This window comes from Chionomys nivalis, chromosome 7, assembly GCF_950005125.1.
Source record: "Chionomys nivalis chromosome 7, mChiNiv1.1, whole genome shotgun sequence".
NCBI classification, from domain to species: domain Eukaryota; kingdom Metazoa; phylum Chordata; class Mammalia; order Rodentia; family Cricetidae; genus Chionomys; species Chionomys nivalis.
The window spans coordinates 26191139-26208455 of NC_080092.1; the positions used below are offsets into that span (position 1 = coordinate 26191139).

Consider the following 17317-nt stretch of genomic DNA (forward strand, 5'->3'; position numbering starts at 1 on the left):
GCGTATGCACAACGTGTAATCACTCTCGAGTACACGCATACTCGAAATGCTTGGAAATGCTCTCTCCTGACAGCCTCGGATCCACCGAGAGATAGATGCCCGCTTGTACATACAGATGGTTCTGCAGATACTGGCAAACATACCAGTAACCATGACTCGAGTACTATAAACCTTCAAACACTCTGGCAACTTCTACATACATGCATGCATCGGCACACCCAAGTTGTCCCTGACGCTGGAAGTCTTTTTCAAATCCGAAGGGATAAAGAGCGCCAGCTGCTGGCCAGTGCACGTGACCGGGAAGGAAGGCGCTCCCTCCCATGACGGGATGGGAAAACTATGCCTGCGGCCCCCTCATCTGCCATCATCTGCCATCGCTGAAGGCAGGACCGAGCACCACCAGAGCTGGTCGTGGCGCGGGGTAGAGAGGGTGAGTGTCGTGCCCTGCAGGGCAGAGAGTGGGGAGGACCTGGAAGAACCTTGGATGCTGTAGGCGCGAGATGAGGTAGCAGAGAACTCGCCCGGGGATGGGGAAGGGCTTCTGCCTCTACCCTCTAACTTGGTCATTACAGCCGGAATTCAAACCTTTCTAAAGAGCCTGCCATATGCCAGGCTCCGCCTGGTGGCTCACGGGTTAAGAAGGAAAAGAGCCTTGTGGTTTACTGCGCACCTATTTGGTGCCAAGTCCTCGGGCCTTGAACTTGTGTGCTTTCGTTTCTATGACAACAAGTTCTCTCTCTCTCTCTCTCTCTCTCTCTCTCTCTCTCTCTCTCTCTCTCTCTCTCTCTCTTACTTTAAGGACAGGCTCAGGGTTGCACAGATGGAAAAGATACTTAACCCTTTATGTCTGAGTCTAATACCCGGATTCACAGGGTTAACATTAATTGGGCCCATTATCTCATTTATTCTGGATATTTCTCTAATTACATTAAAATAGGGGGTAGACTGAACTCAGATAAAATAATGTAAATGATGGTCAAAAAATTAAATCAAGTTTCTCACAGTTTTCTCCTCTGTCCCTCTTTCCTCAAACAGCTTGTCTCTAAGCCTTGTCTTTGTTTTGTTGGAGACAGGGCCTCCTGCAGCCCAGTCTAGCCTCGAACTCACTATGTAGCTGAGGATGACCTTTGACTCCTCCTGATCCTCCTGCTTCTACCTACTGAGTGCTGGGACTGCGGGTGTGCGACACCACATCAGATTTCTGCAGTGCTGGGGATCGACCCCAGGGTTTTGTGTATGCTAAGCAAGCACTCTACCTGCAGAGCCACAGCCCCCGCACCCGAGCCTCATTTATATCTATATATTGTTTAGAGTCTCTGTGACCCACTCCAGGACCTTCACACTCAACCAAGCTATGACAGTGGCCAGAGTGGCCTCCCAGCCCAGTTCCTCCTGTCCATCACACAAGAAAGCCTTTATCCATCTCGGTGTGGTGCTTCTCTGTTCTGCAACCACAGAACGGTCTGGTTTGCAAGCTTTCAAATGTCCTTCACTTAAGTGACCATCTGCCAGAGACTGTCCACCCTAGACCAGCAGCACTAATGGTGACAATGTCATTTAGCATTGTTTTGTTGTTGTTTTGTTTTGTTTTGTTTTGTTTTTTGGAACTAGCTCTTATAGACCAGGCTGGCCTCGAACTCACAGAGATCTGCCTGCCTCTGCGTCCCAAGTGCTGGGATTAAAGGTGTGCGCCACCACCGCCTGGCATTTAGCATTGTTAAAACCTCTCTTCTCGGCTTTATTTATGCTCTCCTTTCTGCATGGGATTTTTTGTTGTCTGCCTGCTGCTTGCATTACTCAGCTTTCCACCACCAACGAACTCAGCTCCTCTACACATCCCTCTAGACATCACCTCTGCCCTTCCTTCTAATTGAACTAGTGCAGCCTTTTCGGGTCCTAGCAGGGACATCAGACGTGTTTCAGTAGTGTGCCATTGCATGGGTGAATTGGAATTCTTTACACAAGCTCAAAGTCATCTTTGAAGCTATTCTGTCTCTTTGAAGTAGTAAGAATGTTACCCCCAAGAAAATGTGTGTGTGTGTGTGTGCATGTGCGTACGTGTGTGCATGTGTCTGTGTGTGTGTGTGCTGGTGAGTACACGTGCATTTGAGTAAAATAGAGGTTAGGGGACACTCTCAGCTGTTGTTCCTTAGACGCTGCCCACCCCATCCATCCCCAGTCAGGAGTGGATTGCTTGGAATTCACCAAGTAGGCTAGGCTGGTTAGCCAGGGAGTCCCACAGATCTGCCTTCTCCAGGGATGAAATTACAAGTACATTTCACCATACTGGATATCTTTTTTGTCTTGTTTGTTTTTATGTGGCTTCTGGGGATCAAAATCAGGTCCTCATGCTAGTATTGTTCCCCAGCCCAAGAAAGAGCTTTTTGTCTCTACATCCTTCCCTGTCTGGGCTGACTGGGCATCTTTTCTATACTCAAGTACCGATGCTTTCTATTCCCCAGTGCTCTCTAAGGGGTACCAGACTGATGCTCAAAGTTCTGCAACCTTTTCCTGCCAGTCAGAGCCCTGAAAACTGCATTGGGCTCCATGAGAGGAACCCTGCACAAATCAAATTGCTCAGTTAATCCCCTGCTATTGTCAGTCCAGTTTTGAAAGCAATTCTGTTCCAAGCCCTTTCGAAAGCCAGTGGTCCTCCCCCAGATGTGTCCTCTTCTGTAACTGGCCTATTTCTCTGCATACGTCCCTGGCCATACAGACATCACTAACCTCTTAGGGTCCCTCCTGCTAGTGAAGGGGCTAAGATGGAGGACCATGACCTCTGGGTCTGGCATTGGCAGGGCTGGTTCCCCCAGATATGCTTGACACGGGAAAATGGTTTTCCATTTTTCTGGGCTCTGTTTTGTCTTCTGCAAAGTGGAGATGCCAAAATCGGGCTCTGAGAGGCAGAGACCCGTAGAGGAACACTGGGCTGAGCTCCCAAAATCCAGCTGAAGGGTGGGACGAGTGAGAATATGAGCAAAGAGGTCAAGACCATGATGGGAACACCTACTGAAACAGTCTACTGGAGCTAATGGGAGCTCACCAATTCCAGCCGAACAGGGAAAGAACCAGCATAGGACCAAACTAGACCCTCTGAATATGGGTGACAGTTGGATGGCTGGAGCAGACTGCAGGGCCACTGGCAGTGGCACCAGGATTTATCCCTACTGCTTGTACTGGCCTTTTGGGGAACCCACTCTCTTTGGATGGATACCTAGATATATTATGGAGAGCCTTGGACCTTCCCCAAAGCAATGAGGAATGAATGGGGCGGGGCAGATGGAAGGAATGGGAAGAGGGGAGGGAGTGGGAACTGGGATTAGTATGTAAAATTAAAAAAGATAATTTCTTTTTTTTTAAAAAAAATAAAATAAGATAAATTGGACTCTTAGGACTATGAGAAGAAATGCAGAACCTGCAGGATGCCAGGCCCCCCAGAAATTCAAGGGGTTTCCCCCTCTCCTCCTCTCTCTCTGCATGTTCACATGCCTGAGTGTGAACATACCTGTCATAAGCGCCACATTGGGCTGCCATCTGTCATAAGCCACCTTTTTGGGGGTGACTTCTGCCACGGTGCAGCCACCACAGGTTCGTTCCTTCCAGAGTAGGGGCATGAGGATCAGAAATGTTAGGTAGGAGGAACAGAGATGTGAAAGAAACAGAGGGGCATAGGATGGTACCAGGAGGGCAACTCAGTGGATACTGAAGCTGGTCTCGCACATGCCCATGTGACAGTGTGCATGCCCAAGGCACAGGACAGCCTCGGGTGTCAAGCCTCACCTCCCACCTTGTTTAGTGCTCAGTCTCATGCTTGCTTCTTGCTGTCCTGTGAATTTCCCAGGTGCCCTAGGTCTCCACTTCCCATCCTACTATAGGAGCGCTGGGATTAGAGACTCACCACTACTGTCTCCAGCTTTACCTGAGTTTTAGGGATTTGAACTTAGGCCTTCTTCACATAAGCATAGAAAAATGCCTTACCCACTGAACCATCTCCCTAGCCTCCAGCTGATGACTCTCGCCGAGATAGAATTTTCTCAGTGGCAAGGCTGTTTTCAGCCTCTATCAACCTGTTCTTCCATGTTGTAATCTTAAAGAAATTGATATGTAAGTTTGCGGCTTACAACCTTCTTTAGAGTACGGCACGTCTGGAAAGCAACTGCCTTGTGTATTTTGCACAAATGTAGGTATGTGCACCATTTGCGTGCTGTGTCAGTGGAAGCCAAAAGAGGGAGTTGGAGCCCCTGAAATGTTAGCTACAGAGTGCTGATCTGTGCTGCCCACCATGGTGAATGTTATATTTGTTGATTTTGAAGGTTCCGCAGTATGTATAGATGAAAATAGGATCCTTCGATATTATTTCCAAGACTTGACTTTCTGTGTGCCTTCAGAAATGCTTGCTGAGACATTTCCCAGATCCCAGCTCCTGAGACCTCCCATTAGGTCATAATTTATCTTTAGACCTCCGTTCCTAGGCAGAGCCAAGAGTGGGGAGGGAGAAAAATGGGAGGAATTAAAACATTTCTCAGCAAGAAGACCCCCCGCTTTTCAACTCTCTGTATTCACTTTGAAATCCTCTATCTCTCTTTCTTCTGGGCAGTGCTATTTCCAAGTGGGTCCCAAACTTGAAGTCCCAGAAAAGGGGGTGTCCTGAGAGCTCTGTAAGAGCTGCAGCCAGCCCCTTTCTTCCAGGCCACCTCAGCATTTGGAGAAACTGGGAGAGGACTGCTTCCAATTTGCTTCCTGGAATTAGGAAAGGCAGGGTGTTTTCCATTAGAGAATTCTCACTGCCATCAAAGCAAAATTTTCAACGGTCTCCATCCATCTGCAAGCAAGCTCTCTGTAACCCCAGCCACCAACCTGTGCCTTCTACAGTTGTACATAGAGAGAATCGCCCTGTTGGATCCGATCTGGAGGTCCTCTTCCACTGAGGATGAGGCAAGGCAGCACTCCAGGGTCTCCTAGTGGAGGTGGGGACTGTGAGCCTCAACTGAACTGCAGTTTTAGCGCTTGGGTCTCTACATTCTTAGTAGTAGTTAAGTGTGGCTTTGTCAACCACAAATGTATCAAAATCCTGTTGGTGTTTCATGGATTCTGAGTGACCATTGCATCCAAGGTCTTTTAACTCGTATTGAACATACACTATATGTGATACTGTACTAGGCTCCAGTGTTAAAGACAGAGACAGGCAAGGCCCCCACTTCCCCAGATCTCCCAGTAGGAGGAGACAGAAGTGAATCATCACCACAATATGGTGGTGTGACTTGAAAGGCAGGACAGGACAGCCCAAGTGCATTGTGGGCCAAATACCTTAGACTGTAGGCAGTGTTCCCAAGGAGATGAGAATAGACCTAAGGATTCAAGGGTGAGTTGAGCAATTGAGAGAGGACTTCTAGGGAGCAGGGTCGGAGGGAAAACGGGTAGTCACCTGCAGTGTTTAGTGTATCTACCCCTGGATTGGATGTTTAGCGACGTAGTCTCATTCTTGACACAGACTCTGTGGATTAAAAATGGCATTGTATCCATGAAATGGTTAAGAAAAACAAGCGGCTGCTTTTTCAGGGGCTCTTTACCACTGAGAAAAGAATTGTTCATTTGAGATCTTCAGATCTTCGCGCAAAGCATGGTCAGCACCTGGGCCACACGGCCTCACTCAAGGCCCAGAAAAGCATTCCTAACATTTGCCCTTGCAGCCACATTCCAGAAAAATACAGGGAAGGTCAGTATCCCCAGCTCTACCCCTTCTCAAGTCATGACATCGACAGAAGGCCCTCAAGAATGAGCCAGAGGCGATATCCTGTGAAGTGTGGAGGGAGGCGGCTCTTGCCCTGCAGTGGGCTCCAGGCTGGAGCCATGGGCTCCCAGGGCTTTCCTGGAACATGCGTACTCATGAATCACTAGCTACTTCCCTAAGCGGCTAGAAGCTCAGGACGGGACAGATTAAAACCAGACTTCAAAACACATCCAAGTTTAACACCTCATAATTCCATTTCTGGGATTTTATTCTCGTTACTTTCCACTTTAGCAAGAAGACTTGATGAAGGCTTCCTTCCCAACCCATAGCCAGAAAGAACAATTTAGATGACATTGTTTAAGGTAAGGGGGCGGTAACGGTTAATTTCTTTTTCTAACCAATTGAACCCCTCTTTGGGGAACGTTTGCTGTATGTGTGGCATTCTGCAAGCACAGCCCCAGAGACAGGGACAAAAAGGCAGAGGTTTGTCTGAGCAATCCCAAGGAGAATTTCTGGCTGGGTCAGGTAAGAAAAAATGAAAGAGAAAAGTTGCTTGAATGAGTGATTTCCATGCCCTCCGGCATTTAGACTCCTTTTCTCTTTCCGCAGACTCTCTGAGTCTCAAACATGTATTAATCAGCTAGTTTTCTTTTTTAAGATCTCTCTCTCCCTCTCTCTCTCTCTCTCTCTCTCACTGTGTGTGTGTGTGTGTGTGTGTGTGTGTGTGTGTATACCTCATATATGAGGAAACTCTCGGACGCCAGATGAGGACATTGGATGCTCTGCAGTTATAGATGGTTGTGAGCTGCCCCATACAGATGCTGGGAATTGAACCCAGGTCCTTCGGAAAAGCGGAAGGCACTCTTAGCCACTGAGCTATTTCTCCAGCCCCCAGGCACATAGTTCTTAAATATCTGTATATGCTTGGAAGTTTATAAACAGGTGACCCGCTGCAGTCCCGTGCTCCATAGGATTCAGGTGTGAAAGGGATAATAACACAAACCCCTGCAGGAGCGAGGGGAAGAAACAAAGAGTTGGGACGGAAAAGAGAGCAGCCTCAAAGAGGAGGTCAGGGGATACCTGGAAGAAACCCTCACGAGCCCGAGGGCAAGGTACTACCTCAAGAACAGAGATGCTGGGCCTCAGCCGGATAGACGCCTTGTAGCTGGCCAACAAGCAAGGAAGGGAGAAACAGAGGCTGGACTGAGACTGAGGCCAGGTCATTTAGGGCCTTGTGGGGTCTGTGAGGGATTCCTGTGTTTGTGGCCTGCAACCAGAAGCTGCTGAACCAGCTTGAAGAATGAGGCGCCTGAGGGACGGTTTTCAACTCTGGCTGGGGCACGTGGGAGAGGCTGGGAGTTGTGGAGTGTGCACAGGAAGGGAGAGTCCAAGTGAGGAATGACTTATGGGATGGGGTGGACTTTGCAAATCCCAACCCTGACCTCTTGGCAAGGATCCTAGCTGGATCCCACATCATGAACACTTCAGAGGGGTGGTGGAGTCGGGGCTCTGGATGATTCTGTCCTTTAAAGAAGAGAGTTTTCAAAAAACAGAAACTATTTCATTGTTTAGTTCTTGCTGTCTGTCTGTCTCTCTCTCTCCCCCAACCCTCCCCCCCCCGTTTGTGTGTGTGTGTGTGCTTAATTTTATTTTATTTATTTATTTATTTATTTATTTATTGGTTTTTCGAGACAGGGTTTCTCTGTGGTTTTGGAGCCTGTCCTGGAACTAGCTCTTGTAGACCAGGCTGGTCTCGAACTCACAGAGATCCGCCTGCCTCTGCCTCCCGAGTGCTGGGATTAAAGGTGTGCGCCACCACCGCCCGGCTTATTTTATGTGCATTGGTGTTATGCCTGCATGATTTGTCTGTGTGAGAGTGTAGGATCTCCTGGAACTGTACAGACAGTTGTGAACTGCCATGTGGGTGGTGGGAATTGAACCCAGGTCCTTTGGAAGAGCAGCCAGTGCTCTTCACTGGTGAGTATCTCTCCGGCCTCCTTTTCTGTGTGTTTTTGAGACAGGGTCCCCTGTAACCAAGGCTGGCCTTGAGCTCGCTCTGTATCTGAGGATGACTTTGGACTCCTGATCCGTCAGCTTCCACCGAAGTGCTGGGATCTCAGGTGTGCACCACCACACCCCAGAGAACGAGAGATTACCCGAGTGTACTGAGAAAGCAGAAATATCACTTGGACGTTTTCAAAGTCATGTGGTATGCGTGTGCATAAAGCTGTAAAACAGAATACAACATATCACACGTGTGGCTTCGGCGTGTGCTTCAAGGTCCCTTCTATAATTTGGGATGCTTGGAAAGAAAAACATCTAAGCAATGCTGACAACATGAAAAGCATTTGTACTTCAGGGGTAGCCAATGCCAAGTTCAAATATAACTTCTGCCACTATAACTACTTGCCTCTCTGGGTGCTGGAGAAAGTTGTAGAAGGGAGAAAAGCAAGATGGGGTAAGCATGGTCATTAGAGATAGCTGAACATGGGTAGAGCCTACTCCCTGATGGCGTGGCAATGGGTAAACCACTTCACCTCTTTGAGCTTTGCTTTCTTCCTTTGATAACGAGGGTGATTTTTGCCTTTGTAGGGCTTAATGTGCCTTTCCAATAATACAATGAAGGTAAAGAGCTTCGAGCAAACCTTGGAACACTGGGGGATGCTTAATAATGTCAGTTTATCTCTGCTCCAGTGTCATCTCTAACTGAAGGAGTAGGATTTGACACCCTCCCCAAGTTGGCTCTATGTTTATGTAAAAGGCTGCGGGAGAGTTGCTCCATCTAGATGGCTTGGGGGCTTGACGCCTTCTAAGCATGCTATCCCAGTCCCCGGTTTTCTCCCCAGGGCCGTAGTGTGGATGGTGGTGTGAGCATGGGGCTCAGTGGGGAACAGAGCTATTTGGAGTCTTGTTTTTCTCCGAGGTGCCTGGGAAGCAAGGAAACTCATCTCTCCCTTCAGCCCTGGAAGCAGAGCTAGTCCCCCGCCTTTCTTTCCAAAGCTATTCCTGGCTCCAGCTGCAGGAAAGCCTGTGGGGCTGCAGGAACCTTCAGGCTCCAGTTCCAGAAAAAAAAATAAAAATAAAACATCTCCCTGTGTGTCCCAGAGCAGCCCGCCCCTTGGACTCTGGGGCCCGCTCCAGCCAGCTGTCACAGAGAGGCCATTGACCCCTCTCTGTCAGAGAAGATTAGACTGGAAAGAGCAAGTTTCTTCCTCTAAGGGTCCTTGTAGCTGTCTGTGCTTCAGGGATGAATAGAGAACACTGTGGTAGATATGCCCCTGTGCACACTCCCGTCTAGCTGTCTCTTTGCCATGACTTCAGTTGTTCTGGGAGTTTGCGCATACTTGTAAAAGTCACTCTGCCTCCCTCCCTTCTCCCCCTCTCCCTCCCTCGCTCTCTTGCTAATCTGAAATGTTTACGGGTCACGAATTTCCAGATTAGTTTAAAACTGCTTGGAAAATTCATTTCCATTCTGCAAGACTCTGGGTGTGCATTCGCTCCTAAATAACAGGGCTGTGGAACGTATCTCAATGGCCGAGCACTTGTCCAGCACACACAAGGCCCAGGGTTCAAGCCCCAATTCTGGAGGGGGGTGGGGGGGAGTCCAAATTACACCAGCCGGTTTCCCACAACTCTCATCTCATTTAGCAGGAAGAAGAAAGAGAAAAAGGGGTCTGAGGAGTGTCTGGGCCAGTTTTCCAGAAGCACCTGCTGTTGGTGTCATATTAACACACGTGATTTATTGTGCTGAGCAAGCCTCACACATGGAATACAACCAAGTATGGTCACCTATGCTTGTGTCCCTCTGTCCCTTTATAAATTAGCATCAGCGAGGGGAGCTCAAGCTAGCCTGAGAGACTTCGAGAGACCTTGTCTCAGAAGGAAAAAGAAGGGAACCGGCTGTGCAGCCGAGGTGTAGAGCTTCCCGGTGAGGGGTGAAGCCCTGGGTTCACTCTCAAGTATTGAAAAAAAGATGTCCTGACCTGGAGGGGGACCAGGAGCTGAGAAGGGGTCAGATCGTTCCAAGGGGAACAGTCAAAGACAGCCCCAAAGCCTGGGTAGCTGTCAGCATCAAGACCAAAGCAGGGTGGGAAGGAAGGGGGTGGAGGGAGTCCGGTGAAGGACCCAGGAAAAGCCCTGAGCTCCAAAACTTGAGTGAAGTCCCCACTGCTTCCAGCATCCCCTGCCACCCATAACCTTGAATAAGCTCTGAGAACATAGTCAAAGGCTGTGTGGGAGCCATGGAGCCAGCTAGCCTTCATCTCCGATGCCAGAGCTGATAGGTCTCAAACAGGGATTCGGATGACCGTCAGCCCCAGCCACCCTCAGAGACTTACTACAAAGCAAATTGTCCAGGCCCATCCCCAAGCTACTCAGCACAGTACGTAAATTTAGAGGGTGGGACTCAACCATCTGCATTTCATGAGCCCCTCCTCCACAACCTGAGGTTCATGTGGAATCACCCTCCCTCAGTCGCTGAACCCGCATCTCCTCACATTTGCAACCCCTAGTCCCTGTGGGAAACAGCCTAAATCACCAGCAACAATCAAAGTGTGCCCACTCTTCTAACTCGCTTTGCGTATTTGACCCAAGCCATGGTCATCAGTCACTGGGGCTGTTGGGTGGAGGGGGTGGGTAGGTTCTTTCTGCATTTCAGCTACTTCAATGAATGACAGCCTAATGGTGAATGGCTCACTCTCAAGACCCCTGCAAAGTGTATCTGAGCACAGGATTCAGCTACCCAAAATGTGCCCTCACAATATGCTGCCACTGCCAGGTGGTGGTGGCGTACACCTTTAATCCCAGCACGTGGGAGGCAGAGGCAGGCGGATCTCTAGGGCTACACGGGGAAACTCTATCTCAGGAAACAAAACACAGCAAAACAAATCGATGACACTGTCTAGATTAGTAATTCTCAACCCTGCTAGTGCTGCAATCCTTTAATACAGTTCTTCAGTCTGTGATGACCACCAGCCATAAAATTATTTCCATTGCTCCTTCATAACGGTAATTTTGCTACTGTTATGAATTATAATGTAAATATCTATATTTTCTTTATGATCTTAGGTGACCCCCCTGAAAGGGTCATCCCGTCCTCAAAGGGGTCACAACCCACAGGCTTGTCTAGATGGTTGTTTATGATGCAGGAAAGAGAGACAGGCAGAAATGTAATTGCGTCTGTGCCTCCTCTTCCTGATGTCTTCAGACTGACCAGGAGAGTGTCAGAACCGTGTCCACTCTCGCCTGCCACAGCTCCTTTGTCACCCGCAGGTGACCACCATGATCTCCTGGGTGCTCCTGGCCTGTGCCCTTCCGTGTGCTGCTGACCCGCTGATTGGTGCTTTTGCTCGAAGGGACTTCCAGAAAGGTGGCCCTCAGCTCGTCTGCAGTCTGCCTGGTCCCCAAGGCCCCCCTGGCCCTCCAGGAGCACCAGGATCCTCAGGAATGGTGGGAAGAATGGGTTTTCCTGGTAAAGATGGCCAAGATGGCCAGGATGGAGACCGGGGGGACACTGGAGAAGAAGGTAAGAGACCTCTGTATACCTGCCATTTGTCCAAGCAGAGTTGACAGCATCTGTCATGGGGCGGGGGGGGGGGGGGATGATTCAGAGTTCCTGAAACTAGCATGCATTGATACCTCTTTATAACCAAATGGAAGAGAACAATGGAGACTATCAATCCTGTGTTCCTGCCACTGTAGAGCATTGGAATTGCTGGGGGAGGGGAGGGTGGGCAAGCCTGTGAGCTTGGTTTGTAGGTGACGGAAGCCCAATTAATGGGCCCAAATGAGATCACTTAACGCACGAAACTGCGAAGACCAAGAGCTGAGTTTCCGGAATGGCTTGGCCTAGATTTTTAACTCTTGTTGTCTGGGCTCTGCTTCTCCCTGTATGTCGGCTTCATCCCCCTTAAAGCCGGATGCTCTGAAATGGCAGCTGGTGCATTCAGGTCTCCATTCTGACGGCTTCATCCATACCCCTTTTTCACCTTTTCAAAGGGAGATGCAGTGCCACCACTTGCCAAGGTTGGATCAGATTCCGCCCTAGATGTTTTTGAGTGGGTAGCGGAAGTACTTGATACTCCACTGTAGTTGACAGCCCCACGGGGACTCACGGGGTAGTGGGGGTGGCATGGACCAGAGCAGATACTGCCTTTAGGTTCCTTCCTCGACATTCCCTCTAGCTCTGACCTTGCATCCCTGCTCTTGATCAGCATCCTCAAATGCACACCTGAAACCTCGGGAGATTATAGCGGTTTTCTGTTCTTGATGCTAGGAAGTCAACCGTGACCTTGTGTGGGTTAAGTACATGCTCAACCCTGCCAGCCCCAGGATAGCGTTTTCTTACATGGCACTTTAACACTGAGAGGTATTTTGAGTAAGTCACTCATCAGATCATCCTATAAAGCAAATGCCCTTATTATTCCAAGTTTCAAATGAGGAAACTAAGAGTCAGGTGGCAAGATGAAGATGAGCGTGTCATTGCTACAAGCGCTTTACCTCTGAGATCAACCTTGAATAGTGTCTTAACCTCCCCAGCCTCAGTGTCTTCATATCTACAACAGCAATATCAACAGCACCTACCTCACCAGAGCGGGTGGCGAGCACTGTGGGAAGCGCTAGTGTTGAAGACAATGTCCCACTGTTACTTGCCCCTCACCTGATTTCCTGAACTTAGATTCCAAACCCAGGATGTTTCCCGTCACATGAAACCAACTCCTCCAAATGTACCTCTTCCTAGGGGAAGACTTCTGACAATAACAGAAATGCTTGGACCCAAGGAGGTCTGTAGGCGCATGTTTGTGAATCCACAGGAGCCCAGATAAAAGGATAACAAAGATTGTTAGAAAACACTCACAAGCCGGGCGGTGGTGGCGCACGCCTTTAATCCCAGCACTCGGGAGGCAGAGGCAGGCGGATCTCTGTGAGTTCGAGGCCAGCCTGGTCTACAAGAGCTAGTTCCAGGACAAGCACCAAAGCTACAGAGAAACCCTGTTCGAAAAACCAAAAAAAAAAAAAAAAAAAGAAAGAAAAAGAAAGAAAGAAAGAAAGAAAGAACTCACAAATAACAGCAAGGTACAGAATTGCTGCAGGCTTCCATTCTGCCCTGGGGTAAACGGAAGCAGTTATCCTATCTGACCTCAAAATTGTAACAGATATGTAAAAATATCTTGATCAGAGGTAGAAATGTATAGTGCAATATGATAAAAATATTCTTAAATTGTATCAATATACAAAAATCTTAAGCAGATATAGAAACATACATACATACAGCATGACAAAAATAATTTTACATTTGTTTGCAAAAACATTGTAAACAAATAGGAACATATACAATATGACAAATATAATTTTGAATTAGTATCAGCATACAAATTATTTAGACAGGAATACAAAAGTAATTTTGCATGTGTATCAAAATATAAGAATGAAAAAAAATATATAAGAATGTATGTCAATCGGGCTGGAGAGATGGCTCAGAGGTTAAGAGCATTGCCTGCTCTTCCAAAGGTTCTGAGTTCAATTCCCAGCAACCACATGGTGGCTCACAACCATCCGTAGAGGGGTCTGGTGCCCTCTTCTGGCCTGCAGGCATACACACAGAATATTGTATACATAATAAATAAGTAAATAAATAAATAAATATTTAAAAAAAAAAAAGAATGTATGTCAATGTAAATTGTCTACAATTAGTAGTTGCTAAAATAGTTTACAGGCAGGTATACTAAGCTACCTTACTATCCTATCCTATCCCCCTTTTTCTATACCAAATTAGATTCCTGAGCCTAACTATTATTATTATGCCTCCAACCCTATAAAAACTTATAACCAACCCTGAGAAAAGCCAAACCATACATCTCAACTGTTGGGAGAGGAGGCATTGTTTTCTTAGAATTACTTCCAACTGTCTTGGGGTAACAATCTCTCTATGAGATCCTGAAAAAAAAAATCTAAAACAATGGTTAAGTCTCAAGAGGACTAGCTCTAACATTTGTAGCAAGTCTCTGAGTAGTGGTAAAGCCTATCTGAAGTTCTTATCTGAAGTTCTGGTTAAAGTATTGTAAGAAGGTGGACCATTTCAGCTAGCTGATTTGGAATTACCTCGCACAGTTCTCATCAAAGCCAATCTTAGAGTGATGTTTCTTGGTTCAAAGGCATCATTATGAACAAGGTAGAATCGTTGTAGGGCCCCATCTTCTTACTGGAGACTTCAGAGATTGCTATGAGGAAAATTTATTGCTCACTGAGGAAAACTTAAACATTATTAATACTAGCTCAGTCAATATAGCATGAGAGCGAAGGCAGCCGAGAGTGAAGGCAGGCAGGCAGAAGCAGCATCCTCTTCCTCAGATCTCTTTATATCTGGGACGCAGCCAGAGGTGCTGTCCACTCTAGGACAGTATCGTCCTCATCCACTTTAATCCTTCCCTCACAGACCTAGCAAGAGGCATGTCTTCTGGCTGATTCAGATCCAATCGAGTTGACAACCAAGATTAACCATCACTGAGAGATATACCTATATGCTACGTAGAGGAAACAAAGTACCTTGTTGAGGCAAAAAAATTGCTAAAAGGTTTCCCCCATCCTCCACTTCAGTGTGTTTAACCATGGTTTCCCTGTGTCTGGAAATGCTCAGATGTTCGTTAGCACCAACATCTCTTGGGAACAAGACCTTGATGGGCATTTGACATGCTTCTCACAGCCCTGCCATTCTGCCAATGCACAGCTGCGTTAAGACAGAAGCCAAGCCCCCTCCCATATATGCTTTGTTTAAAAGGTGTTGAAGAGCCAGGCCTGGTGGCTCATACCGGAATCCCAGCATTTAGGAGGTAGGAGAAGAGTCAACGCTCTAAAACCAGTTTTAGCTTGGCAGCATGGTCACGCCAGCCCTAGGCCACGTGAGACTGTCTAAAAACTAAATACAGTTTTGTGCTAAATAATCGTAAGGACAAATGTTTCCTATGGAATCGTTGGCCCAAAAATGCTGTTTGTAGAAAATGTATATTTTATGAAATATTAGAATTAAAAACCAAGAAATGTTCTCTGAGTAAACATTCGGGAATATTCTGCAGGGTTTACCAACTGATATTTAACATTTAGACGGTGTTTGCCAGGCACTGTCCAGAGCACTGAGAGAACACACGGACTGGAGACATTGCCGTTTCTCTGGAGCCTGGGAGTTTCTGGCACATATTGCTGTTTTGGCTAAGTGGACTCCACAGTGGTTTTTATATAGCATGTACATTTTCCTCCTTGGACTGGAGAGATGGCTCAGTGATTAAGAGCATTGCCTGCTCTTCCAAAGGTCCTGAGTTCAATTCCCGGCAACCACATGGTGGCTCACAACCATCTGTAATGAGGTCTGGTGCCCTCTTCTGGCCTGCAGACATACACACAGACAGAATATTGTATGCATAATAAATAAATAAATAAATAAATAAATGTTTTTTTAAAAATCTCCCTCTTTTTTGCTTTCCTGAGTCAATCAGGTGCAGCTCAGGCTGGCCCCAAACTCACTCTATAACCAAGAGAATCTTGAACTCCTGATCCCCCCCACACACACTCACACACTGTGCTCAGAGTGCAGAAGTATGCCACCGTGTGTAGTTTTATGCAGTGTTGGGGACTGAACCCAGGACTTCACGCTTGCTAAGCAAGCACTCTATCAGCTGACCTACATTCCCAGCACAGTGAATTATTCTGCTGCCGTGATTCCTAGGGCTTCCAACAGGCATAGCAATCCTGGTTTCCCTGAAAAGACCAAGAAGAAGCACCTTTGGTCATGCCTTCAGTATTTGTCCGCTCCTGTGTCCCAAAGCTTTCTCATTCTCCTCCATCATGGGCTCCACCCCGGTTTTACAGGTCCCTTATGAAACCAACTGTTCTGTCTACCAGGTCCACCTGGCCGGACAGGCAACCGTGGAAAACAAGGACCAAAGGGCAAAGCTGGGGCCATTGGGCGGGCTGGCCCTCGAGGACCCAAGGGGGTCAGCGGTACCCCAGGGAAGCATGGCACACCAGGCAAGAAGGGACCTAAAGGCAAGAAAGGAGAACCCGGTCTCCCAGGCCCCTGCAGTTGCGGCAGCAGTCGAGCCAAGTCGGCCTTTTCGGTGGCGGTGACCAAGAGCTATCCACGTGAGCGGCTGCCCATCAAGTTTGACAAGATTCTGATGAATGAGGGTGGCCACTACAATGCGTCCAGCGGCAAGTTCGTCTGCGGCGTGCCAGGGATCTATTACTTCACCTATGACATAACCCTGGCCAACAAGCACCTGGCCATCGGCCTGGTGCACAACGGCCAGTACCGCATTCGGACTTTTGATGCCAACACAGGCAACCACGACGTGGCCTCGGGATCTACCATCCTCGCTCTCAAGGAGGGGGACGAAGTCTGGCTGCAGATCTTCTACTCGGAGCAGAATGGACTCTTCTACGACCCCTACTGGACGGACAGCCTCTTCACGGGCTTCCTCATCTATGCTGACCAGGGAGACCCCAATGAGGTGTAGAGAAGCTGGAGCTGAGCCTCCAGGCAGGGACCGAGCTTCTGGGGATGGGTGCTGACAGAGGAAGACCTCTGGACTGGGACTGGGGTCTGGCAGTCTTGGGAGCTTCTTTTCCCAAGCTGGCCTCCTCTGTTGCTGCTTTAAAAAAAAAAAAATCATTAAATCCAACCTTTTGCTTCATTATTTATCTGTTTGCTCACTAATTATCTTAGGGTACAGGCTATGGACTAAACCCTGTAGGTTACATACACCACTGATAAGACAGCTCCTATCCTCATGGGAAATACAATTCACAAACAGAAAACATGCAAGGCATAGGGGAGTGGCTGAAATATTTGTTTTTGTTTAGAGTTCATCTCTGAGGTCTACTTGTAAAGAGGCGTAGATTTTCAGCAGAAAATTCAGGGATTTTTGCTCACGTGTGTGCCCTATACCATCACATAGCCCAGGAACAAACCACTCTCACCCTCACCCCGTCTCCCAGTTCCCGGGAGTCCTTCAAGCCAGAGCAGATGCTCCTCAGCATACAGTAGAATTATATCTGAAACACAGTACGATTAAAATATTGTTCAGTCTATGATACATTCAGCAGGACACATCAGGGTCTGGCCACACAGGACATGGCAGAGCAGTTGCTCACCCTCATGGGTCGCCCACTGCCAATGCCCTGCATTGCAAAGGCTCTCTCCTGCATATACTCATCGAAGGGAAAGATCAAAATTTCAGGTAGTTTCTACTGAATGTGTGTTATTTTTGCAGCATCATAAAGTCAAAAATCCATAGGTTAAATTATAATCATTAAAAATCAGAAATCATATGTGCACAGAAAAGCTGAGCGCCAAAGCAGGGCCCAGGGCAATGGGAGAACTTGAAGGGACTGTTCCCCCAAGCAAAATGACCTGGCCTGCAGGTACGGATACCCTCACCACCCAGGGAAGAGTGGGCGCGCTTGAGGGATTGACTGAGGTCAGAAGAATTGGAATGTTAGGAGGGAGAGATCACACAGACCCTCACGGGCATAGCCCAGTTCCTTCCACTTAAGAAAATGGATTTACCCAGAGTATGGTAGCTTGTGCCTATA

The 17317-nt window shown here is 47.9% G+C and overlaps 1 protein-coding gene across 5 annotated transcripts; it reads left to right on the forward strand.

The window, feature by feature from the left end:
- The first annotated feature begins 312 nt into the window (after window positions 1-312).
- On the forward strand, window positions 313-16377 carry C1qtnf2 (C1q and TNF related 2). Of its 5 annotated transcripts, none has more exons than XM_057776850.1 (4): window positions 328-430; window positions 7753-7940; window positions 11003-11255; window positions 15626-16377. In XM_057776850.1, exons 3-4 carry the CDS (start codon window positions 11012-11014, stop codon window positions 16237-16239), a joined length of 858 nt encoding a protein of 285 aa, XP_057632833.1. In that variant the 5' UTR covers window positions 328-430; window positions 7753-7940; window positions 11003-11011; the 3' UTR covers window positions 16240-16377. The 5 variants fall into 5 exon arrangements, with proteins under 5 accessions (XP_057632830.1, XP_057632833.1, XP_057632831.1 ...); XM_057776848.1 differs by lacking the exon at window positions 7753-7940 and adding an exon at window positions 6023-6093 and having other exon boundaries at window positions 368-430; XM_057776849.1 differs by lacking the exon at window positions 7753-7940 and adding an exon at window positions 9390-9510 and having other exon boundaries at window positions 392-430.
- Window positions 16378-17317: the final 940 nt, after the last annotated feature.

Excerpts from the sequence above, each read along its gene's own strand:
- C1qtnf2 (XM_057776847.1), top strand. The coding sequence starts at position 329 with ATGGGAAAACTATGCCTGCGGCCCCCTCATCTGCCATCATCTGCCATC. Across the intron at positions 431-11,002 it reads CGTGGCGCGGGGTAGAGAGG|GTGACCACCATGATCTCCTG; the intron begins GTGAGTGTCGTG and ends TGTCACCCGCAG. Across the intron at positions 11,256-15,625 it reads GGGGGACACTGGAGAAGAAG|GTCCACCTGGCCGGACAGGC; the intron begins GTAAGAGACCTC and ends TCTGTCTACCAG.